The sequence below is a fragment of the Rhyacophila brunnea genome, unplaced genomic scaffold (genome assembly GCF_057557595.1).
Source record: "Rhyacophila brunnea isolate RB1 unplaced genomic scaffold, BYU_Rbru_1.0 scaffold_7, whole genome shotgun sequence".
In the NCBI taxonomy this organism is placed as follows: Eukaryota; Metazoa; Arthropoda; class Insecta; order Trichoptera; family Rhyacophilidae; genus Rhyacophila; species Rhyacophila brunnea.
In genome coordinates this window covers 34,833,805-34,860,696 of record NW_028233339.1, presented here as the reverse complement: position 1 = coordinate 34,860,696, position 26,892 = coordinate 34,833,805, and the positions used below count along the sequence as shown (strand labels likewise).

The following is a 26,892-nucleotide window of genomic DNA, read 5'->3' as shown; positions in this document are numbered from 1 at the left end:
AATTTTTTTATTAGTTGACACTGTCATCTTCTATAGATACACTAAAATGGAAACGGGTACTAATAATAATATATTGAAGTGAGAATAATGAATACCCACCTACTACTATTGATAGGTATGTGCTTGTGTACTTGTATCGGTACAAGTATATTTATATTAACTAGCTGAGCCAGCTGGCTCTCGCCAGTCTGTCTCGCTAGGTCTTGCAGACAGCTTGGCATCCTAATGACATGGTGTTGGATTTGAATACAATTATTGTGAAGAATGCATAGACGACGCCATAGTTTTCCATTGTCACTGCCAATACAAATTTGAGGTCATCCGCGTTGTTTAGTCCGGAGTCTGTCCTTCAGAATGTTGCCTGATACCACCTCAGGCTGCTAGGTCTAGCAAAACAGCTGGCAATCACCGATTGCTACCACTGACATTTTGATATAATATGTGTATAGGTAATATGAATGTTTCGTTAAATCACGTGCATTTAAATATGATAAATTATACATCTGAACCGCTCGAATACAAAGCAATATGTGATTATCATGAAAATAGCGATCCAATATAACGTGAATATTAATCTCCTGCGGGGCCCATTTAGAATAGAAGAAGGTACATAAGCAATGTAAAAAAATAATTTTAACATTATTTTGTTTCAATGTTGGTGCGGGACATTCATATCGAAAGAAATGTTGATAAATAATGAAGCAATGTATACACCTGAAAGGAATAAATCAATTCTGATTAGAATAGTAATTTATAAGACCCAAAGGTATGGAATAAGCTTAGAGGCCTTCATCCAGCAGTGGATTAATCCAGATGATGATGATAATGACGATATTATGAATGGGTAAATATAATATCAGCAATTTTGATAAATATAGCAATTCATATGACCGACAAAAATACAAATAACTTAGAGAGGCCTTCATCCACCAGTGGATTGATTCAGGCTCATGATGATAATGGCATTATAAATATATATAATATAAAATCACCGATTTTGATAAATACAGCCATTCAAATGACAGAAAGGAGTAGAATCAGGCTAAAGATGCCTTTATCCAGCAGTGGATGGGTTCAGGTCGATGATGATAAGGACGATAGAAATAGGTATAATATCAGAAATTCGTTAAACCGATAGTAGTAGAATCAGGTTGCGGAACCCTTCATCCAGCAGTGGATTGATCCTGGTTGATGATGATGATGATGACGATATGAATATGTAGATAAATATAATATAACCGATTTTGATAAATATAGCAATTCAAATGACAGAAAGGAGTAGAATTAGGCTAGGGAGGCCTTTACCCAGCAGTGGATTGGTTCAGGTCGATGATGATAAAGACGGTAGACATAGGTATAATATCACAAATTCGTTAAACCGATAGTAGTAGAATAGAGGTTGCGGAACCCTTCATCCAACAGTGGATTGATCCTGGTTGTTGTTGATGATGATGATGATGATATGAATATGTATATAAATATAATATCAGCGATTTTGATTAATACAGCAATTCATATGACGGAAAGGAGTAGAATTATAGGCCATCCATGGACTGAAGCCGAATGCGGTTTCAAACCGTCTGCCATACTAAGCTTATCTTTTCTGGTCTTGGAAATTTATTTCCACAAATTATATTATAAGCATCTGATCATATCCGTTTATACCATACACTTACACTTACAAATTTAGTGAAAATATATTTTCATGAACAAAAATCATAAGTTTAGTATGGCACACGGATCTAAACCGCATTCGGTTTCAGTCCATGGATGGCCTCTTAGGCTAGGGAGCCCTTTATCCAGCAGTGGATTGGTTCAGGTCGATGATGATAAAGACGATAGAAATAGGTATAATATCACAAATTCGTTAAACCGATAGTAGTAGAATAGAGGTTGCGGAACCCTTCATCCAGCAGTGGATTGATCCTGATTGATGATGATGATGATGATGACGATATGAATATGTATATTGGTTCAAAAAAAATAGTATTTATAGCCATACTTTAAAAAAAAGAACACTATGTGTGTATACATTTTTATGATGACGTTACATTTATTTTGAGGTTATGGGTAGCTATTTAATTTTTGAGACGATGTTATGAATTAATTCGCATTTAATATCTCTCGGGAACATGATTAAATCAAATAAAGTATGTGTATCAGTCGATCTGATGTTTGTCAAAAATGAATTTTAATTTTAAATTATATTTATATCCAGGCTTTAAATAATTTTCATTGGTTCAAAAAAATATTATTTATAGCCATACTCTAAAAAACAAAAAAAGAACACTATATTATTGTGTGTATACATTATGATGACGTTACATTTATTTTGAGGTTATGGGTACCTATTTAATTTTTGAGACGATGTTATGAATTAATTCGCATTGAATATCTCTCGGGAACATGATTAAATCAAATAAAGTATGTGTATCAGTCGATCCGATGTTTGTCAAAAATGAATTTTAATTTTAAATTATATTTATATCCAGGTTTTAAATAATTTTCATTGGTTCAAAAAAATATTATTTATAGCCATACTCTAAAAAACAAAAAAAGAACACTATATTGTGTGTATACATTATGATGACGTTACATTTATTTTGAGGTTATGGGTACTTATTTAATTGTTGAGTCGATATTGTGAAATAATTCGCATTTAATATCTCTCGGAAACATGATTAAATTAAATAAAGTATGTGTATCACTCGACCGATTAGGAATTGTCTGTCAAAATGCATTTTAATATAAATATCGCACTCAAAAGTATATTAGTACTACATTGTTGCAAGCCTGTAAACGTGACAGCCGTAAAATATTATTTAAAAAGAATCAAATTTGGAACACCAGTGGCGGACGTGCCTGTTAGATTTTTATTTACGTAGTAAATTGTACCAAAATTATGGTTTTTTCACCGGAAAAAAGTGCGCCAATGCCTACATTACGATATTTGAATAAAAATAATCGAATCTGTTTGTCAAATAAAGGATTAGAAGGTCTTAAGCGACGAAGACGTCATTCTGCTGTATGTTAAAAGAAGTATGGCGAATTGTATACGCTGTATGAGAAAATATCAGTTATAAACATCACGTACCTGTAAAATCATTGAAAATTTCTGAAATGTGGTCAATTCAAACGGTAGATGAATCGGTAGCGCACATTTTGAAGTGAAGATGTAAAAATAACAATAAAATGTCGCTTAAATGAGCTGTTGGTGAATTTTCCAAAATCTCTTAGGATAATAATATATAGGAGATTATTATTGTTTTTTTGTTATAATATATTAGTTGCGATTAATTGACAATAAAATTTTGATAATTTATCTATTTAGCCGCTACAGTACCATATTATTCAATTACATATTCAAAAAAAGTTGGTAGTTATGAATTCAAAACACCTTTCATAAAAAATAGATTGAAATATTAGTAGGTACACTAACACGAAATTACCTGATATAGTCTCATTACAATAGCTATCTTTTTAATATGTAGCTATTGAATTCTAAGCAATAATATTCTATTGGAAATATGAACAGATTTTAAGGGGAGATATTTCAAATGTTTATGAATAATATGTTTTAAATGTTTATTTAATAAAAGATACAATAGGTATAATAATATATTACATTGTTCTAACAAATTATATACAAAAAACCTATAAAATATTTTAATTAAATTATATCTGTTTTCCCCATTGCATTAACGCCACTGTGAAATTCTTGATGACACTAATTAAGAAAGAAGGAAGATTTTTTTAATTTTTTCGGACTAAAGTAATAAATTATGTCATACAATATGTGCCTTATTGTGTTCGCCAACTTATAGCTATTATGGATATTAGTACTTTTTGTTTTCACCGTTAGTGTTATTATGTAAGAATTTATTTATTGCACTATCCAAAGAATTAAAAAAAACCTTTTTTTTGTCGCCAGTGGCGAACTAAGATAAATAAAATATAAAAATATAATATGTAAACATTACCTACATAATTATTAAGTATTTCTTTTTTACCATTTTACCTATATTTATTTTTTCCACTATTGCTTGATTTGGAATAGAATTCTGTTATATTATATCGAAAGTGTTTTTTAATTTGATGATATTTTCATAGTGTAGAAATTATTTTTAATGACTTTCATGCGGATTTTTGTTAGCTATACGCAAATGCAGACATAGTCCAAATAAGCATTAATCATTCAAGTGAATCTTTCTGGTTGCAAACAGTTCATCATGACTTCGACAACAATAACAATACAGAACATGATAAAACAGAACAGCCAGGTTTTCTCCAGGTGTTCTGTTTTGTCATGTTCTGTTTTGTCACTGTCCTGTTTTGTCATGGAACCGACTGAGATTTAACATTCTTCATATTATTATATATGACAATGTGCTAGGTGCAGATTGCGTAGGCTTAAACCTTTACATTATACCCAAGTTTTTAATGAAAAATACCCACTCATCCGGTCATGAGTTTGTCATTGGTAAATAAAATTTATTAGGCCTTTCTGAACATAATTATGTGGTTAATCAGTAATATTTCTTAATACGCGCCCCCATAAATTTCAGCTTTCAAAAGTTCGGTCCTGGCCTAAATGGGAAGATTTAAAAGAACATGTGGTAGGTAGTATATTCATGGCACGTATTGTATGACATAATTAATTACTCCATTGCTTCAGTGGCGTTCATGCAATGTAGAGCAACAGATATAATTTAATTAAAATATTTTATAGATTTTACTGTAGCGGGTGAATAGATAAATTATCTAAATTTTGTTATCAATTAATCGCAAATAATATATTATAACACGAAAACAATAATTAATATAAATATACATGTACCTACACAAGTACACAGGAACATAACTATCGATAGTAGTAGGAAGGTATTCATTATTCTCACTTCAATATGTTATTATTGGCACCCGTTTCCATTTTAGTGTATCTATAGAAGATAAAAGTGTCAACTAATAAAAAAAATAATTAAAGAAGTACATATTTACTACAAAATAAATAATAATGGTTTAGTTTACCTTATAGTTATGGCGAGCCTTCACGCTTAAAAACAGATTAAATTTAATAAAAATATTTTATAGATTCGATACCTACATAAAGATTCTACTACTAAAAAGGAGGCATGATTCTATTTAAGATACATACTTATTTAATATCGAATATAACCAAATGCATACCTACTTGTATTCTTCCCAAAAGAATGGTGTTATTTTAAATATGTATTTCATATAATATGAATAGGTAGGTGGGTAATTCAATACGTATCTATAGGTACTTATATAAATATTTTCGGTATAGGTATATATATAGGTATTCATCAAAAATTATTTAAATTTGCATATTACGAACTATACCTTAACATTGTTTATTCGTTTTTTTTTTATTTAGTGAGTAGTTACAGTTGGTGACATCTCTCATTAGTTAATATTATTAAACTCCCAACATATTGCACAACGAGAAAACTATTGTTTACGAGAAATGACATTTTAATACGCTTACCTACCGAATGTATTAATCGTATTTACAACGGGTTTTTTTAGAAACACTGCAAATATTCAAATTATTCAAAATATTATGTTTTTATACTTCATCATTTACTTAGTAGGTATCTAGGTAATAAGGTTTTTACCCTTTCTTCGTGTATTAACTTATAATCTTTTTTTATTGTATTAATAAATAATAATAGTACAAAACTTAAATCAATTAGAATTTAAATTCAAACTCCATCAAGTACCCTCGGTCGATAGTATTGATGATGATGGTATATAATAGGCTCAACAATAGGTAATTTTCAAAACGCTTTCGATATAAAACAGTCCAGCTCCAAAAGAAGCAATAGTGGGAAAATAAATGTAGGTATAATGCAATATTACGTACTGATTTTATATTGATTTATTTACCCTTGTACGCCACTGTAATGAAAGATAAATACTCTCGCAGCAGGGTGCAGTTTCAAAAAAAGGCGTTTATGAATCCCCTTGAAAACCGTGTTTTCTCTTGGACAGCATTGTCGAAATATTGACGCATTTGACACGCATTTAAAACGCAATCGGCTCGCAAATAAAACGCAAATAAAACGCAAACGTCGTTTGGCGGATGAATCCGAAACTTCGCTTTGCCGTGTGCGCGCAGCCTTAGCGCACGCAATTCATCTGACATACCATGGTTCTTTGTCTCTAGGTACTCAAAATGTCGCGCTTCGTAATTAACATAGCCATCATACCTATGTGGTCCAGACTTATCTTCAATTCGAATTAGTACCTAAATTTGGAATTTTATTTGTATTTTATAAGAAACGACCAAGATATTCAAATTCGTTAATAATATTGGTGCACGTCAAAAAATTACATGTCCTTTTAACAAATTCACATAAGAAAAAAATACCCAACTATACAAATCAGACCAGAAATATTCCATTTTGATAAAAGAGTTTAGTATGAGGATAAAGTATGAAGACATGCCTGCATACAACGATTTTTGAGATGATCATCAATTTTCATGGTTGTATGAATAAAATATCAACACCTGACTTTTGTTTTACTATTCAGATGGGTTAAAAATATCTATGCCTTTTTTAAAGTATATTAATCTACAATCTACATCATCATATTTCATATGATGTAGGTACTACGTTAGGTACTTATAAAGTTTTAAATAATCGGTATGTATATAAAACAAATTACTTTTAAACAGATGCCTCAATAATTTGGCGATCATATGCTTCGTCTGTGATGTTATAGCATATAAAAAATGATACATTAAATTAATTATAGTGCATATAATATTTTTTGAAAGGAACGATTTTAATACAACGCTTCCTTATCTCTAGACGAAACCGCACGGGAATGATGTAACAACTATGCTCCACGGAAGTTTAGAAATTAAACAAGAATCTTGACTTGCTCTGTTGTCATTTATTTTTAATTAGGTGTCTTCCGCAGCCTGTGTACTGTAACTCTGCCGAACGAGAGTCAGAAGTTGAAGGTAATGCATCTACGGATGGATTGGGATCATTCCATCGTCCATACGATGCAGTAAACTTTTAAAATGCTTTAGGTTGGCATTGATTGATAAAAATTCGGCGTGACTAATTGGACCCATGTATGGACGGACCCTGGGAAATAGCTCCGCTCTGTTGGATCCCATCAGCGGGTAGTTCCAGAATATGATTTCAGCGTCTTGATTCTTGACAGTCTAGCCCGCATATATTCGGGACGGATCATTAAGGAAACCCCATGGTGGCCCTTTTGATATTCACGATACACCTATTTTCCTAATATTCGGTTAGTATTGTAAAAAAAGGATTAAATACCAAGTTCGCCCCTAAGCGGAATATAAGCGTCCACAAGGTGGAAATTATCTTTTAACATACTTTTTACGGTGATGTTAATAGGCATCCTGAAACACCTATTAGGTCATTACTTTATCGAGATAAGTGGAGATGGGGTAACTCAAATCGGTTCCATGACAAAACAGAACATGACAAAATAGAACAACGATAAATATAACTATGACCTTTCAGGAAAAATATAAATTTAATATTGAAATTGTCCTATCTCTATTATGTTGATAGATTTTTAATAGCAAAGATTTTCAATACGCCATAATAAAACAAATTATATACCTAATTTCTGCATTCATAATCGCTAGAAAGCCTCAAATAAATTGGACTTTGCCGGCAAGCTTAGGATATCTCATCTTAATCAATAATATAATATGTTCAAAATGATTGGGTGACTAGGTACAACGAAATAATGACCTAACCTAAATAGATTCCACAAAAAATAATGTTTCATTTTTCCCCTGGCTGTTCTGTTTTGCCATGTTCTGTTTTGTCCGGTTACTCAAATCAGGCCTTTACTGTGAATCAAACACATATGAAAATGAATCATATCTATTTCCCGCGGCCAATTACTTTAGAGGCGAACGTTCTGCCGTTATTTCGTGGATTTGCAAAACTAAATCTTTCTATTACAACCTGTTAAGGATAACAATGACCTACGATCTCTGTATGTCTACAATAAATGTAAAAAAATATTATATTACTATACATTTTATTTGAATAGCTTGGACTTTAGGCAAACTTACAACAATACCTGAATATAGGTAACTGTAAAAATATTACGTGACTATACTACAATATAAGTAACATTGTACTCTTATTAATTGTCAAATCTGCATTTGGCTTCCTTGAAAATTTTTGCCATTTTGAGAAAATATAATAATAATAATAATATGGTAGTCAGCCTTACCCGCCAAGTCCCAGCCGGTCCTTGTGTTGCTAGATTTTAAAACGGGAAAATTTAGCACGCACCCCAATCAACTCTTCGAGAATAGAAACACAGTATTTGAATACCGGAACTAGATCGAGTTATTGAATGTAATATTTTCTATTCACTTCCGTAAAGGGTATTTTCAATTCTGAACATTGTTTGTCCAATATTAAATTTTGTCCCGGCTTAAGCTTAATTGTTATATTATAGGTACCTACCTACTGATCATATTAATTATTTATTTAATATACGTGATATTACCAAAGATAGTGTTTAGCTAATAACTATAAAAAGTCTTATACAGATTTTATATTAGACAAAACTTGGTGACAATTCCGTATTTTTTAGTTTGATTGAATTCGTACATTATATAAAAAAAAATATTCTGTTCCGATGGTGCATTGAAGCCGGCCGTCTTTAACTGCTGTTTTGACATTTTACGTATGACTATTCTAGTGATTGTTTATATATATTCAATATTTAAATTATTATCTGTATTGTATGAAAAGATAATATGTCCATTCATATACAGTTACAGTTATATCTAAAGTATTTTGGTTGCAAATAACCAATGTAATAGGTTTATAGTAGTTTATAAAATAATTTCGTCTATTCATGGAAAATAAAGTTTTATGATAAATTTTGATATGCACAATTCGCACACTGAGATCTATATGGTCATAACTGCAAAAAAACCAAAAATTACTTATGAATGCAGTTCGATAGAAAAAAATCTATTTTTAATGCTATATGGCATTAACTGCTACTTGAAAGCAGTGACCTCATACAAAATTGTGTCCAATGTTATTTTATATTTAAAATTTTAATTTAGAGCTATATAGAGGCATTATCTTACATGAGGCCGTTTTGCCTAAAAAATATTTCATCTTTGGTAAGTACAATATTTATTGTACTAGACCGCCGTATTTTTCAGCAGTCTACCGCAATTAATTACATTGTAGTTAATTATTTAACATTCAAACTCAAATTACTCAAGATTATGTTATTTGCAGTTATGACCCTATAGTGTGCGAATTGATACTTAATGGAATTGACTATTTGGGAGAATCTAAAAGTATGTTAAAATGCTTGCGGTTGCGCATTTTAACAGATGCGGGTGATAATAGCGTGAAGTTTGCTACAAAATAATGTAGAATCCGAAACCCGAAACAACTAAGCTAATTTCAGCATTAGTTTATAGTAATCTTTTTTTCACACAGTTTTCATAGATGAAATTTTCTGTAGCGTCTTTTTATATTACTAATTAAAAGATGAGCTCGTTCTATAAAATATACCTACCTACCTATCTATCGGTTAACATGAAAGCCCTTTATGTTATTATTGGGTATTAGTTAGTATACTTGGAATAACTCATGAACAGTCTATACAGATCTCTATAGGTTAATTATTTATTTTAAGTTTTATTGCTATCGCCACCAATAGTATTATTACTTTACAAAAACAATCAAAAAATAATCATAAAAAATATATGTACAGATTTTTTTTTTTAATATTTTCATCAAATGGAACTTAGCCTCACAATCATCGCTTTAGTTACCGACACACTCACTAATCATGTCAAAATTTTCTCACAATATGCAACTGTGATATTATGTCAAATTCCACTAATATTGGTGACCATTTGTCAGTTTTCTGCCATCTTGTGTATTCATTTGATTAAAAATAGTTAAACATTAAAATAATAGTGTAATGTTTGATTTCAGCGATGATGGCTGAAAGTGAACAATGTTAAAAAGAAAACGGCAATAGTGACACGCTTTGCTTATACTTTGGAATTATTATCGATGTTTTATTCCGCAAGGTAGAATTTTAAAGTTCTATAAAAGGTATTACACTACGTACATAATACGTATTGCTAAAAAAACTAAAAGTATTCATTACACTGTTGCACAACACTGGTAATTTTTATTAACTGTTATTAAAGTACCTACACGACCAGTCTTTTGTGTCCAATTTAATGTGCAAATTCTGCAATCTATCTAAATCTACTCACATAGTTATCGGTGATGCACTGTCTTTAAGAGTTAGTTTAAGTTTAAACCTTATGAAAAATATCTCTTTGACAGTTTGTAAACCAATATACGGTAAAGTCGTGCGCAGTCTCGAACTAAATTATTAGTTTCCGCTCACGTGACGCCCCTCGTGAACTTTGAATTGCTCCAAGGTCAACAATGAGCCAAGTACCCACCGCTCGAAGAGATCTGGAGATAGCCCTTCTGCACAATCCTCGGCTTATTGAATATAGACCTACATCTAAAACGGAGCAGGGGTTGCGGTACCGGTTTTCCAGCATGCCTTGTAAATTATCAACAGAAAAAATTACCATCTGTATTTAACAAAATACCGTCTTTATTCGTTATAAATAGCTATTGTCAAATCATTGGTCCACAAATTATGCGATATACAATATAAGTATGTAAGTACTTACCATTATATTATTTGTAAAGTAAATTCACAATAATTGATGTAGTTTGAAGTTCACTCCATCGTTCCAGAACCATCGTTAATTACTTCCTTATGCTGTTGATATGTCAGCCAAACTTCATATTTAGAAATACAATTATGTAGTTAATCAAAAATTAGGAGAAACACAGCGTTACATAGAAATATGAATAATAGGCATAGTTTGGACCACATATAGGTATGTTTACCTATATTTAAGAAATAAATCAATAATACCCACCTGCGTGATGTGATCATAAAATTGCTGCAATGACAATGGACTATCTACACTCTACTTGCTCGAAATGGAAAATTTTACGAACCGGGGTACAAATTAATTTTCCGAAAATATTAACACAGTTATCTAATTTTATGTATAAAATATTATACATAAAATTAGATATAAAAATAGGTGTGTTAGATTTTTTTGCTACATGGCCTATTTAGCTCAGATGGTCCAATTAATTTGTCCACTAGACGGAGCGATGAGGATTTCATGAACCGGAACGGCGCTCCGGTGCGCTTCGGTCCATTTCGAGCCCTGCACTCTACAGGTAGTTGGCAGACCAACTAGGTTCTGCGGCAATAACCCCGTCCATCCAATCGTTTGCATACATTCTATATGACCATACCCTCATCACTAAACTGCACTAAACATACAGCTCATGATAGTTTATTAAATTTCGGTAGAAATATATACCAGAAAACTGAGCTAAGATGAAGGGAGAAACTAGGTAAGACGTTCATCCGGAAATCGATCTATTCCGGCTAATAGTTATATCAATATAACTGATAAAATTAAACAACCAATGTCTTTATGTCTTATAAAAAAATATAATAACTATACCGAAATACCGACTTTGTAATTTTTCTACTAGTATTACAGTCCCTAACACAAAAAAAAATATTGCCACGATCAATAAGTTCAAATCAAATGTTTTCAATCTTAGAATTCTATCAGAAAATTATTTGTATTAAGTGCATATTCTCAGATAATAAAATATAATCATAATCTATTAACGATTCCCATAATTTTGGTTATGGTATTATTAAATATTACAATTCTCCACAGCATTATCATTAGATAAGTGGTGTGTTTATGTTACAAAAAATGAGTTTTCATAAAAATAAAAACAAAGTCATAAGTAAGATATCGACTGTGTGTCTAATTCTAAAATCGGTACCGTTCAATTTGATATAACAACTCTACAGTTAAAAGTGACCACTCACGCAATATTACGCTAGATTTACTCGATACATGTATATACTAATACACGATTATGTGTATGTATACATTCTGAAGTATTAACAAAATAAGTTAGGTCTTGTATGTATTTTGTAGGACATAAAATTGAGTGGGAAAACCTGTGTATTATCGAAGCGAAAACGCAAATTCATCTACCGATTTGTAATATAAGATAAAAATTATATTTAATTAACGCTAACAACTCTAAATTGATTCACGGAAAATTGATTTCACGGGCAATATAATATGTCGCAGACGAAACAGAAAAATCTACTGTACTAATTATTCAAAACTCTAAACGAGGCTCTGTAACCCGTAATTTACTAAGTTTAGGAAGAATCGGGTGCAGCACAATATTGCAATTTTAGTAAAATATTGGTACATATGACGTGAAAGCACACTTTCGTAATAAGTATTTACAGCAAGCATAAACCTCGCTTTATTATAGATGTTATGATTTATATTAGACTTCTTTGTCTACTTTCTGGTCCAAGTCGTAACGTTCACGCATTTCATTCATATATAGCGGCGCCCAGTTGTCCGATGACCAATCGTCGTCGCTAACTCCCCTAAATCTCGTATTATTAAGCATCGTGGAACATTTCAACACAGCATGAATACGCGCGTCGAAAATTTGTATTGTTGTTTACAGTGTCCTGTTGGTTGAAACCTGAGTGATTTTCAATCCCATATTCATTTGAATTTCATATAATATGGCATTTAAGTATCATTGTAGTATCATTGTTATATTGCTTTAGCTTTATAATATAAAATCACATTATACTCAACATGCATCTCTCTACATACCGTTTTTAAAACACGTTATCTCTGAGAACATGCGTCATTTGAAGGCTTTTTGATACAATGAATAAGTAATTATATTCAGAGCGTTGGAGCAGACCCTTTTTTGAGTTGCTCCGGTCCAGCTCCGCTTCGGGACCTAATAATTGCTCCAGCTCCGCTCCAGGGTCTGCTCCGCTCCGGGTTAAAAGTTTTAATAGGTGTTATATGTATACAAATGTATACAAAAGTAGTTTTGAAATAAGGTTTACTATTCGTACTTTTCATTATTAATTCTATTAAACAAAATTCGGCAGCAAATCGTCTTTCATTGCCTCTTCTGTAAAAAAAGTGAGGTTATTTATCACTCGGTAGTGTTGCAAAGTAGTGTCAAATATAATATTTTCATCGGATTATAGGACGAAAATCTAATAATAAAAAAAAACATCCGGAGCATTGGAGCACTACAAATTTTCGGTGCTACGGGTAAAACCCCATTGCTCCACTGCTCCGTGCTTCTGCTCCGAGCTCCGCTCCAACGCTCTAGTTATATTGCAAAATTTAATGCCAAAAAATAATGCATTCCAATTTTAAAAATATAAATTGATTCACGTTTTCAATTTAAATTCTTCGTAATATCAATGATGAAAGGCTGCATCACACATGGTTCCCTTAAATATTTGTGTACCTATCCTTTTCTATTGTACATTCTATCTATCTATACTATCAATGGAAGGTAAGTACTCATAATTGCTTTTATCTCGTTTAAATTAATTATGAATGTTCTCACGTGAGAGTCTTCCTTCTGTGTCAATTCGTCATGGGAGTCGTACGAATCGTCATAGACATCATCATCATAAGACTCGCAACTGACTGAGCAGCGAGTAGTAAAATAACGTAACACATGTCGGATGTAGCCGATACAACTCTTCAACGATGGCCATTCACCTTCTCACGTTTTACAGTGGTATGCACGTGCGGCCCGCAAACAGTTTATTATAAATTTTATGAGTTTTATGTAATTGATTGATTTTTATTGTTTTATTGGATTACTGTTCTTTTATTTCAGAAATTACACAATAATTCGTTATTATTCATGGTTTTATACGTTTATCCTGGATACAGCGGCAAACACATTTTGAAAATAGCTGATAATCCAGGTTAGGTTAGGTTATCCTAACAATTAATCTAGTATATCGGTTATTTTCAAAATGTGTTTGCCGCTGTATCCAGGATAACCGACTATTACCTTATTCATTGACTCGTAAGATTTATTTAAGTAGGTACGTAGCAGTAGTAGCAGTAGCGTGCGTTGACTTTATTTTGTAGGGATGCTCTTGCAAAAAAAATATTACAACTATTTTTTTGCTACATAATAGTAACTAATTCAATATATGTGTATACAGGCTATGAATTAGTACCTATAGTATGTGACGTTGCATCATTTATAACTCTGACATATTCTAAATATAATCTTTAAAAGTAAAATTTGCCATACAATCGCATTAGAAATACTTACCTACTTACGTAATACTAATCCATAGAACTTTATCATTTTTTTTGGGATTACTCCCATCTACAGCATCTGTAATTACCTATACGGCTATTCACATTTTTTGATGATGATAACTACTTGTGCGTGCTACATATCGCAGCGTAGTGCTAGCGTAGGCGAGCATCCACAAGTGGTTAAAACTACTGGTCCTGTATTAACTCATTTAGTGCTGATAACGCAACGGGCGCGTTTGCATTAGCTGGCCATTAGACATAATAAATTAACATGATATTTAAATATGGTAATTAAATATTAATTAACAGGTCATCAGTGATAGTGTTATTAACATACACAATTAATGTTGGAGTGTCTGAGTATAGGGAATATATACGGGAAATCACGGGCGTCTGCAGTGAAAAATCAATCGTTTGACCCCTTATCAAATATTCGAAGTCGAACATATAAAGAAGTATTAGGTGTGACAAATTCCCACTCGCCACAGCAGCTGTTTAGGTGGATATACTATCTGAAATGTTATGAATTTCTATACACCTTTTAACCACTATTATCAGCCGATTAACGGTAATAATTAATGTACTTACGCAAGAAACGCCACTGCGACTAGTGACGTAGAGATAACCATAAAATCCGCCATATATAATTTTTAACCAGAAATTAAATACATAGTTTTGAATGTGATTTAATCGTTTCAGAGAAAGCAACATTATTGTGATTATCATTAAATTATCTACGCAAATACGAAAGACTAATAGTATTAAATACGTCTTATTATATACATTTATAATTGACGTCATGTCTTATCGTAATGAGATCTTAGACTTAGAGCGATGTATGTATGTACTAATTTCTTGCCATTCCAATAAAATATATATATGACACTGTAGGTAGGTACCTATCAATTATCAGCGTGTCTTTAAAACACAGTAATAAAGTTACCATTAGATTATTTAAAGTTTATGTTGACAATTAATTTATAATGTGTCGTTTGCATACTTTACCATTTAAAATATTTCAATAATTATCGGGAAATCTTAATTTAAAAAATCTTGCCATTTTTTAAATTTAGATTTCCCGATAATTCTGACTTGGAATGCGATGTTGCCTTTGATCTATGCATAATATAACTTTGACGTTATTTCGATCGTAATTTGACATTCTTTACATCTCGGGCCCAAACATTAAAACCAGTGGGTCTATTCTATACTTATCGAACACTAAATTGATAAATAGTATCAAACTTAGGGTAGGTTTGTATCAAAATATTAGCACTTATTGTAACAATTACACGAAGCCGGTTTTTATTGTTGCAATAAGTGCGATATTTTAACAGCAGCAAGATAAGTGCTGTTAAAATATAGCACTTATTGCAACAATAAAAACCGGCTTCGTGTAATTGTTACAATAAGTGCTAATATTTTGATACAAACCTACCCTAAGTTTGATAATATTTTTCACTTTATCACTTTAGCGGTCGATAAGCATAGAATAGACCCACAGATAGAATAAACTGTCGATCAATGAATGTGACGCATGTGATTAGAGGACGTTGATTTAAAATCTCTGAGACAATGCAGGGAATGCTGTTCACTTGCACTGACGTTGAACTCACACTTACGACGATTTGCTTGGTGCGGTTAGGCATTTATTGCATGACAAAGCGTGTGAAAAGAAAGAGCTCGTTTTGCATAAATATTCCATAAACGTTAATGATAAATTCGTTACGCGGAAAAGTTGAACCTGCCAAGCGAACAGACGAACGTCACAGTCCAAAGATAACTCCATGTCACATTGTCACAGTTGGTAGGCATTTCCATGAATTTTACTGAAACCCATTTTTATTATCAATCATCATCAGCCGGGGTCGATTCACTGCTGGATGAAGGCCTGCTCCCTTCACTCTTCGCGGTCCCTAGTTCCTAGCTGCCACGTACGTCTATCGATCTTTATGAGTTTGTCTATCCCGCGGTTTTATGGTGTCTCTGTGGCACGGCTCGAAATGGACCGTAGCGCACCGGAGCGCCATTCCTGTTCATGAAATCGGTAAAATTATCGCTCCGTCTCGTGGAAAAAATAATTTGATCGTCTAAATCTAACAGAGTTATTTTTATGAAATACACATAAAATTTGATAACTATGTATTATTTTTCAGAAAACTGTCGAGCGCTCCGGTTCGTAAACTTTTCCATTTCGAGCGCTGCTCTGTTGTCGTTTAGTTTAGTTAACCCCTTGGGTACCACTGTATGACGGTATTTGTCGAGCGGTTGTCCACTCACCGAGCGACATGTTCAGCCCATGTCCACTTTATCTGCTTAGCGACCTCTATCACATACTCTTGTCTTCGTCCTAATCCATTGGTTTCTTTTGTGATCTTTCCGCGTTATGTCCAACATTCACATATACATGCTACTCGTAATTTTTGGATTTCAATACAATAAGACTGCATGATTCACATGCATAGGTAACCCACATTGGTTGAACTTTTGAAGATACTCTTCAGGCGCCCAATTACATTCCATGCTTGTTTTGTTCTACCAGCAATCTTGTCATACATACATACCATCAATTGACATGTCCGAGATAGACGTAGTTGTTGACCCACCCAATTCGAGTGCTTACGCTTAAGACGTACGCTTAAGACATAATGGTAGATCACTCCTGAATATACTATTCAGACGTCCGAAAGCACTCCATCCCAGCCTTGTTCTTCGAGCAATTTCATCGTGCATGCTTCCGTCTATGGGCACCTGCTATCCAAGATAGACGTAGCTGCTGACTTGCTCGAGTTGAATGCCATTAATACAGATAATCACAGGGTCCGAAAAACACACATAATGGTACAATTCCCTAAAATTTAACGACATAATATAGCAGAGCTGCAACCTGCAATCAGGAAGTTTGGTAAAATTGTAAAGTTTTCTAAGATAATTGGGGAGAGAGTTTGAATAAAGGATCCTCAAAGGAGAAGAAGCGATATGACAGCGAGTCTCAGGCATAGCTTTGGTAAAATACATAATTTTAAAAAACCCCAGAAATATATATTAGAAAAAATACTCATATAATAAATGCATACCAATTTCATCATTTTTACTTACCTCCCATTTTCTTGAGACCACAAAATTAATATAACGTACCTACATAATGCAGTGACGGAATTGAAAAAGGTGTCATTCGGAATTAATTTATTCTGTTTATTTATATGTTTTTTTAAGGTGGTCAAAATATTAGATGACACCATTCGCCAATATTTTCATACAATGTGACTCTCGCTTGAGCTATGAGTTCATTCACATGATGTGTTTATTGTCTTTTCTTATGGAAGTTGATTCTATTAACCTGGATTTCAGAAAATCACGGTCGCGAAATAATTCGTCTGACATTGTTTCACGAAATATATTCGCGGGAATGATATTACCGCATGCACGAACACAATATTGTTTATACATATTATTAAAAATTGAGACACCACGAAGCGGCTATGTACATTGTAAATTTAAATAGTAATAAAAAATGGGGAAATACAATGAGAAATGATGAATGACTTTTAAGAAATCTTCGACTATAGATACACCTAGACGCCACTCATTACATTGTTAAATGAAGCTGCGTGCCGTGCGTTTGGTTTGTGGGCGAACGAACGCATTCGTATACAAACGTTTGAGACCATAGACATTACGTTAGTGCTCGCACTAGACACTCAGAATTAAAATATAATTATTTTTTTTACGTTATACAGTGTTTTTGAGCGGTCAAAATGCAACCATTAGGTAAAAATAACCATAATTTAAGTTATTTTAAAGAAACACAGTCACTTAATATTAAAATATATAATACTATACAAATAAATTATCACGAACGTGTATTAACTTACCTATGAAACGTAATACCATATTCTTGCTTATCGGTACGGCTACCACATTGTAATACAACACACAGAACCATCTTTTCTACATAATTAACTAAAAATATTTACCACTGACTTTATGTTTAACACAAAAAAATATCAATTTTAGCAACACGCGCTCACAGGTTATCGACGCTAAGCAACAAACTAAGATTTGGCGGCGACACCATAGCAAACTATCTCGCACGTCTGTAAACCTTTTATCTTACTCTAGCGCGTGTCGCAGAGATTATAAGGGTGCCGAATACTTTCTCACTCGCACTTATGCAAAGTTTTTGTTCAGGCCTTGTAAGAAATCCTTTTATAGACCAAAGGTTCATGACTTGAGTGCCCAAAGTTAGGAGCAAGGTGGCATCTCAGGGGGTGCGATAAATTTTCACACCCAGCTGCAGGAGTAATATGGTTAAAAAAAACCGGTGAGTGTACTTATGTACGCGCGTTAGAAGTTATTCTTCTTTGGTGTAACAAAACAAAAACAAAACTTGTGATAAGCTAGATTCTTCGACTAGCTCTTAATTATCGTGTTATTTCTCGTCTTTTTTATGTTTAAAGTAACAGCTGTCACTCAGTCGTTTGTTTACGTAAGGAATTGCAAATGGCCGACAATAATAAATTCGTTGCCTAGACAACGGAACAATTCTACTATCAAACTTGCGTTTGTATACAGCTGATTGATTTGCAGCTATTTTCATACTGTCGTAACGGTGTGCGCGCGCAGCTCTTAATTTCACTCTCGCACCAAAAGAAGTATAACTTTAAAAATTCCACATTTTTATAATTTGGCGAAAAATTTGGATGATAAGGTAGTAGGGAAGTTCTTATTGATTTATAAACAAATCGATCATTTGAAATACAATTTTAAATCAAGATTTTGCAAGAATCTAGTCAGTCATGATAATGGTGTTACAACCGAAATAGCTATCCTCATAATTGTGTAAAATTAAATTATACCAAGTAAATGTTGACTAATTCTGGGCCGGGAATATATTAAATGTCGTCATTAAACGTTAATTTCTAAGATGAGAAAAGACAAGGTATCATAATGACATATTATACGTTTTTACTACAAAGTCTACATTTTATCTAGGCTAATTACCCTTCATTCTTAACTTTCGACCTTCACACAGCTCTCCTCCTCTTTTCTGAACTCGTAGGTAATGTACATTTTATAGATTGCGATCTTTACCATGTTTGACAATTCGCATAAAAAAGTTAACGCTATCATAAAAAAAGTTTAACAAGCCATTTACAGAAAAAGACGCTCTTCACATTCATCTTTGGCAAGCCTTTTTACATAACTATTAACTACAAAATGAAAAAATAATTTTTCACTTGACATTTCGACCACGATTTTTTTATGGCTGGGACGTGTCAACAAAACGGACATTTCTAACTGTACCCTTTTGAAATAAGTGAGTGCCATTCACATTTCCAGACCTGGAAAATTATAACCTGTGAATATTCAGTAGCAGGTCCGCCCCGGTGCGCAATCACAAAACGCCCATCGATTAAAAATACATTTTTTTTAAATATGCCTTATAATTATATAAGTATGTAAACATTTGCATTGAAAGCATTATGACGTATGGTACCTTAAAGATATAACGTCCACGGTGGCCGCGGGGCTTAAGCGTTGCACTATAAAGCCGTGGGTCTCAGGTTAGAATCCTGGGTCTGGCAAGTACACATATTCTTTTTCAATTTGTGTGTGAGTCAGGGTATGGACCTAATAGGTTGAGCAAGTGGCTGACATCCATTTCTCGTAAAAAAACCAAAAATCTGTCAAAATGCCTCCACTCTGTGGAGGCCCATAATATGATCCTATCAGGATCGGACAAGGTCGAAAAAAAATACATAATCACATGGGTTCATGTGGGGGGACGGCAGTGCAAATTAACTTAATCGATTCTATGTATACCTACTTCTAACCTTTTAATTTTAAACTAGCGATAGCCCGAGACTTCGTCCGCGTGATAATAGAAATAAAAACAGACAGATATACTGAATGAAAAATAGACTGCAACGACTCGATTTTTTTTCAAATAAATTAAATATAGAACGGTGTTATCTTTACTCTTTGCCCGCACCTCACCTCAACACTCCACCGTTGCTATTTGACCAATTTTATTTGTGATGAATTGTTACAACTGCGCTGTTTTCCTTTAACTTCCAAATCTTTTGTGCTAATGTATCATAGAAATAGTCAAAACGCTGATAAAAGGCTAATATTTCGAAATCACAACGGGCGCATTAATTTTATTATTTATTAGTGTAAATAACATACATAGACTAAAGCAGTCGTTTTACGTTTGATAGATAGATACCTTTACATTGGATACAGTTTCACGGTAGTTTTTGATGATTTTTGGTTGGCTGGGATGATATATTTGACGGATTTTTTGCCGCTCCCCGTGTTCCGCCGCCCTCACACAATGCACATGTCGCACATTTGAATAGTGCGGGCATGTGAAGAGAACGGTTAAAAATACTAATATGACAACTTCTGTCTTATTATTACTTATTACTTTTACGTAAATCTTAATATCGTTAAATTTCTATACTTAATAAGACACTCATATTAAATTTAATCTACCTTTACTACGAAGAACAGTCTTCATTCATAATACAATATGTCATTCTGATGAGAATTGCTTCATGAATTAGTATGAAATACCATTGCTATTTGTGGTAACGTACTGAATACACTATCTCTTTAAACAACATTGTATTATTTATTTCCGTTTTGTTGTGATTATGCTTTCAAAATGAATGACAGAAAACATTTTGAAAAAATGTTTTAAATCATAAATTCTATATTTTTTAATTATAATAATTACAAGATAAAAAGAACTTTTTATATACAACGTTTTTAAATTCTGTTGAACCATATAAATTTGACTTGACTAGCTTAAACGATCAAAAAAAAATTGTATTTGACATGAAATATCGATTTCCATAGTAACGCACGTATATATTAATAATTTAGTTGCTAGGACCCCAGAAGCAACCTATAATGCTCTCGAAATAACTTTTCATACAAAACAGAATTAACTGAAAATGAATTCAATTCTACTTAAAGATGGCTAAAAGTATTAAAAAAATGCATTGGCATCGTGTTCTGATATATTCTAAAAGTTTCAAATGTCTAGCTTGTAGGGAAGTTAGTTAAAAATTGATTGCAAGATTTGTACCGGACAAAGAACCACCGGACAAATAAGAATACGAGCTAAGAAAAACGTTGTAAAAAGCGATATAATTTATGAAACTTTATAGGTGCCACTGTGTGATTTTTTTAAAATTCAGTGGTTTAATTCGATTCATCCCTTTACCAAATTATATTAAAAACATTGTACAATTTTCAGACTTATCTCTATCCCCTTTCCGTTTGCATACAATGCTTCATCTTCATCATCGTCCAATAGGGTGGATCCATTGCTAGATAAAAAGCCTTCCACATCTCCTTCCATTCTTCTCAGTCTTTGGTTCTTCCAGCGGGTTTTTGAGCGTCCTGTTTAGTGCTCCTTGGGTATCACTGTATGACTGCATTTGTCTACAGTATTTTGATAAATAATAATAATATATTAGACTATGTTTTTAATGAATAATACACACTTAAGAATATAGATAGCATTCGTTATTTAACTCGAGCGTGGCGTCATTTGGGCTAAGATAAAATATCTTGATTCAAATTTATAAAAAATGTTTTCAAATTTTAACCTGATATATAACACCTTGGGGGCAGAAAGTGAAATAACGTATGCGATCATTGCAACTTTTAAAAGCAGTGGCGGTTTTACATAAAGCGGACGATGCGGTCACTTCCTTAGAAATTACCGACATCGTAAAACTTTAAAATAATCAGAAAGGGGGCCTTAAACTTGTCAGTGCCTCAGAACTCCACGTACCTAAACAACCAATATTTGAGAATAGATTTTGTAAAAATGCTAGATCATTTAGTTAATATTATTGTTACTTACGATAGCCTAAAATAAATAGGCACTTACATAGGTAAATATGTATCTAACAAATCTCCATACAATCTGAGTCTAACAATGAAAGGGAACGGCATTCTAAGTCTGCCTGAGGGCGGCACTTTGCCTAGGGACGTTACTGAATATCAGCATGATGAATACGGTACAGATCGCTAAATCCGTAAAGCTCGTTTGTCAGAATTTGATTGATCAAAAATTTCATTTATGATAGGTATGCTTCTGGGGGTTCCAAATGTGTATATTAAACAATATGTTTGTTAATGAGATTTTATGTTATCTAGGACTTCGTATTGGAGGGAGGTAAACTATATAAAACCGAAAAGAACACTGGGTACATTTTAATTGAATATTAAAGTCAGTAAGGTTATTTATACCATAGGTCTCTTATACGTTTTATAACTTTGCACTTTTTTGCACTTTTTACTACAGTGATTCGCCTCTTTGCCTAATTACCTCGCATAAAATTAGATCAAATGATATTCACTTGTATTAATAAATGTAGTAATAAGAAATTAAATAGATAATATTATGTAAAAAATATTTTTAGAATATATTAAATACATCATCTTCATCCCAGAGCCGGGAGTGCAAAGTTATGAAGAAGCAAAAAAAAATCGATCGATTTCTCGGAGAGTCTCGAGATTCTCGAAAAATCGACATTATTACGAAATTTTCTCTTCTTGCTGTTTTTTCAGTTTTTTGATATCCTGGCCAAAAATCTTTAACCGGAATATTTAAGACATTTCGTTCAATTTAACGTGGAGATCTTTTATTTTGTTTTTTAGTTTTTCGGCCATTTTTTTTACCGACGAATTTAAGAATTTCCGTTCATGGGTGCCTTTCATTCCGATTGCGGTTGGCGACTTAGCCTTGCGATAATTTTTCCATTTCTCGAGAATCTCATTGATGAATTTTTGAGAAATAATCTCTCGAGATTGGCCCATTTTCTGAATTTGTTTCGAAAATTCTCCATCACTACGTCTAATCCCTATTTACAAGCAATTAATTATTAACGCGTTTGATATTTTCTAAGGAATTACGGACATATTTTCATTTTACCACCAGACATCGCCATATCGTTTCTTGTATTATTTATAAGCTTAATAATTAAGAGTCGAAATAATCTACAGAATTTAACAAAACTATAGACACGTCATATTTACTCATGCTCGGTCTAATTTAAACACAAAAAATCAATTTGTAATGTAATGTCTTTACACGTCAAGGCAATGGTTGAATAATAACTGTTTAACTATCGAGTCTTAGCCACTGATTGGCACTTCCATACAGCTTGAAGAGCAAAGTGTATTTTTATACACTTTGAACGTATAGGTAGGTGTGCGACCAGTGCTCTTCAAGTGGTAGCTCGCGGGCATCGAAACCACTTTAAAGCGATCCTGGAGATTATAAGAAATAGAATAATAGTTCAATCAATATAATCCTTGTAAGACTGGTGATAAGTTATTGGACAATGTTTTCCCGCGGCGCTGTTTTGCTTTCCATTAGAAAAAATGGTTTGCGTAGGTATTATTTAATTACATTTAAATGAATTTTTCGTGACTGTGACTGTATATTTAATTTACTTTTATTATATTTATAAAATAGAGGGGTGTTTACGAGACTTAATATGATGAATGTCTATAGCTTTTCGATTTAAAAAAAGCTTGTTCATCACTGGCGTATGCCGCCAACGTTTATAGTACATAATATATAGTATTGATCAGTGATGCGATATATTAATTTTTGATGGCACCTTTCAATAATTAAAAAAAAGGTTTTTTCTCTATTTTTCAACCCATTGCTGCTAAGAAAGAATTCTACTAAAATTTCGAGAAGAGTTGTGTGTTACCACTCATAAATTTAATTATGTGCGTATCTGGATCTAAGTTTCAAATCGTTTGCGTCCTAACTTACCGTGCTATCCAGAGGACGTACCGAGTGTTTTTTTCCGTGGTATCATAATTATATAAGAAATATCTAGTTGTTGGAAAACCATACGCACTACTGACATAAGTAAGTGATAGTTATTAGACACAAATTATATAGGTATATATTTTAAAAAAAAACCTTTTGAAGTGACGATAATAATTCAAAATCAATAAAAAATTCTATGTTTACAGGTTTACATAATTGTCAGTTTACTTTGAAAGAAAAATAAGATTTACAATGCATACATAATATGTATGTAGTTTTTAAATAATTCCACTTCACTAGTTACAATATGTGCAATATATTGTGCACTAACAGTAAAACAATGATGAATTATCTTTTCATGTTAATTTTAGAATTTTAACGGAACTTTGTCTTCGGAATTTGAATATTTTAACGTACGGTTTAAAAATAATTTACCACTGGTGATTGTAACCTGCGTGAAATAAGGTACTTTTGCGTTTATCGATATCATTATTACCATATGATCTAACTATCATATGATTCCAGGACATATGCGATTGAATGTAAAAACTTCAGTTACTAGTTAAATAACGTTAGCTTTAAAAAACTGTGAATTAACAACTAGATTAGTGACTATGTTTGAAGAAGCCTCGCGGTGACAATACAGTATGCTCCACTTGGTTGAAAAAAAGAGCGTTTTAAAAACTATATATCTAATTATTTGTTTAATTAAATCAATTCAAGGGGACATTATCAATACATATCATTAAGTTGATAATGTCCCCTTGAAGAGGACGAAACCAGTACAAAATGTAATTAATAAAGTGGAATAAGTACTATAAAATTGTGTTTTATTTAATTAAACAAATAATTAATCAAATAATACAATGCAGTTATACCATGAATTGACAGTTAACACTATAAAAGAACCTATATATCTACCTACTATCTACCTACTAGCAACACATTCATATCTTCATTACTAAGAGTTACAACCTCAGCTCAACAACAGCTCTATTATCCTCGATCATTCTCCGCCATCCAGCTATCCACAGACAATTCTGGGGGGCTTTGGTAGAGAAAACCCCATGGCGTCATTCATCCAGTTATTCAAGTTCCTTCTACGTAGTCTTCATCCTCCTATTATTCGTGTGACTACTAGCTTTTCTATAATGTTGATGGTCCTGCGGGAAATATGGCCAAAGCAACCGAGTATGCATTTTGCGCGTGACACCGAGAGCCTGTTCTAGATTCACAGCTTCTGCAAAATAAAGGCGTTCGCGTATTTGGCAGTCCATAAAAATTGGAGCGACTTCCTCCAGCTCCACACCTTAAATATTATGTTATGTTGTTACTATGAACAATGGCAACATGAATCACCCACCTTTTAATAGTATACAAGTCATACGTATGACTCCATAATTATATAGGTACCAGTGGCGAAGGGTGGAGGTTGGCTGTTAATATCCGACATAATAAATCACACCAAACTTGACAGTCAAACGTATTTGTTTTCATTGAAATGAGACTACAATGTGTAGATGTAATTTAAAATTCAATTAAACCCTGTCTTATATAAGCTATAGTAGTAATAGTCAAAAAATGTTCATTTATCTATAAAATATCTAAAAATATGCCAATAAACCATACGTAATTTTAAATATTTTATAGTAGAAGAATATTGTTGATCGATTATGTTTCGAAGTAGGCAGGACTTAATGAATTTTAAAAAAACTAACCAACACCACCTGTAATAATATAATATGTGTGCACTATTTGGTCTGATCGCCCAGAGCATACCTAAACTATTATGGTTTAGTTGAGGCAGGGTTTAATTGAATTTTAAAAACTAACCACCACCATCTGCATACTGTATGCTTAGTTCAATGAAAATAAATAATTAGTATGACTAACAAAGTTTAGTGTGCACTATTTATGTCGAATATTAACAGCCTACCTCCACCCCTCGCTACTGATAGATACATAGTAACCGTACGTGCACTTAAAATAAATTTACAAAAAAAATATTTCCAACAATAATTCATTTTGTCTGTTTGTTATGTGTTACAGCGGCCCATCCGGGCCAAGTATGCTACAGCAACGCCCACTGCCGCCTCTGGGATAACGAGAGCCACTGCGAGTTTCTGATTCCCAACCTTTTCGGACGCTGCGCCTGCAACGCGCCGCTTCGGCATATCGGCGACAAGTGCATCGGTAGCGCATCAATCGTTATCCAAAGTCCTCCAGCAATCCTCGCTCCTGCTCCAGCAACAGAAGACACCGATGATTCTGTTGTAATAGACGCACCTGGATACTCGCTAGCGAGCGTGGACTATGCATCGAAGAATTCAATACCGCAAGCCAACACTGTCGCAGTCGCCACTGCTTCGAATATTTACCCAGACGTTGAAAACCGCATCAACCCGATTCCGCATTCAGAAAACGACATCAAAAAAGAAAATATTCATGAATCGTTCTTGATTGAAAGCGCTCTACCAACAACAACTGAAAAATATAATAAACAAAAAGTGATAATTTCACCTGGAAAACATGGATCCGATAGTATGTTAAAGCTAATCTCGGATGATATTTCTGATTTCGATGATCTGGCTGTCAATTTAAGGCCATATAATGGAGTTACGTATGGACCGACTACAGTAAATACTGTGAAGAAAACGACCGTCGTGCCAGTCACAATGAGTAAGCCAGCCACCACGAGTAAGCCGACCACGACGAGTAAGCCGATTCATCCTAATTCTTCAGCGGTTAGGCCTCTAAAGAAAAAGCCACTGTATAAAAAACAAGGTAATTTATAACA

The 26,892-nt window shown here is 33.0% G+C and overlaps 1 protein-coding gene across 1 annotated transcript in view; it reads left to right on the top strand.

Moving 5' to 3' along the window:
* Nucleotides 1-26,892, top strand: part of LOC147064780 (uncharacterized) — a 65,448-nt gene that overhangs the window by 19,833 nt on the left and 18,723 nt on the right. Inside the window, exon 3 of the mRNA XM_085958068.1 lies at nt 26,145-26,879. Coding sequence (XP_085814194.1) covers nt 26,145-26,879 — 735 coding nt within the window. The remainder of the gene's footprint in view (nt 1-26,144; nt 26,880-26,892) is intronic.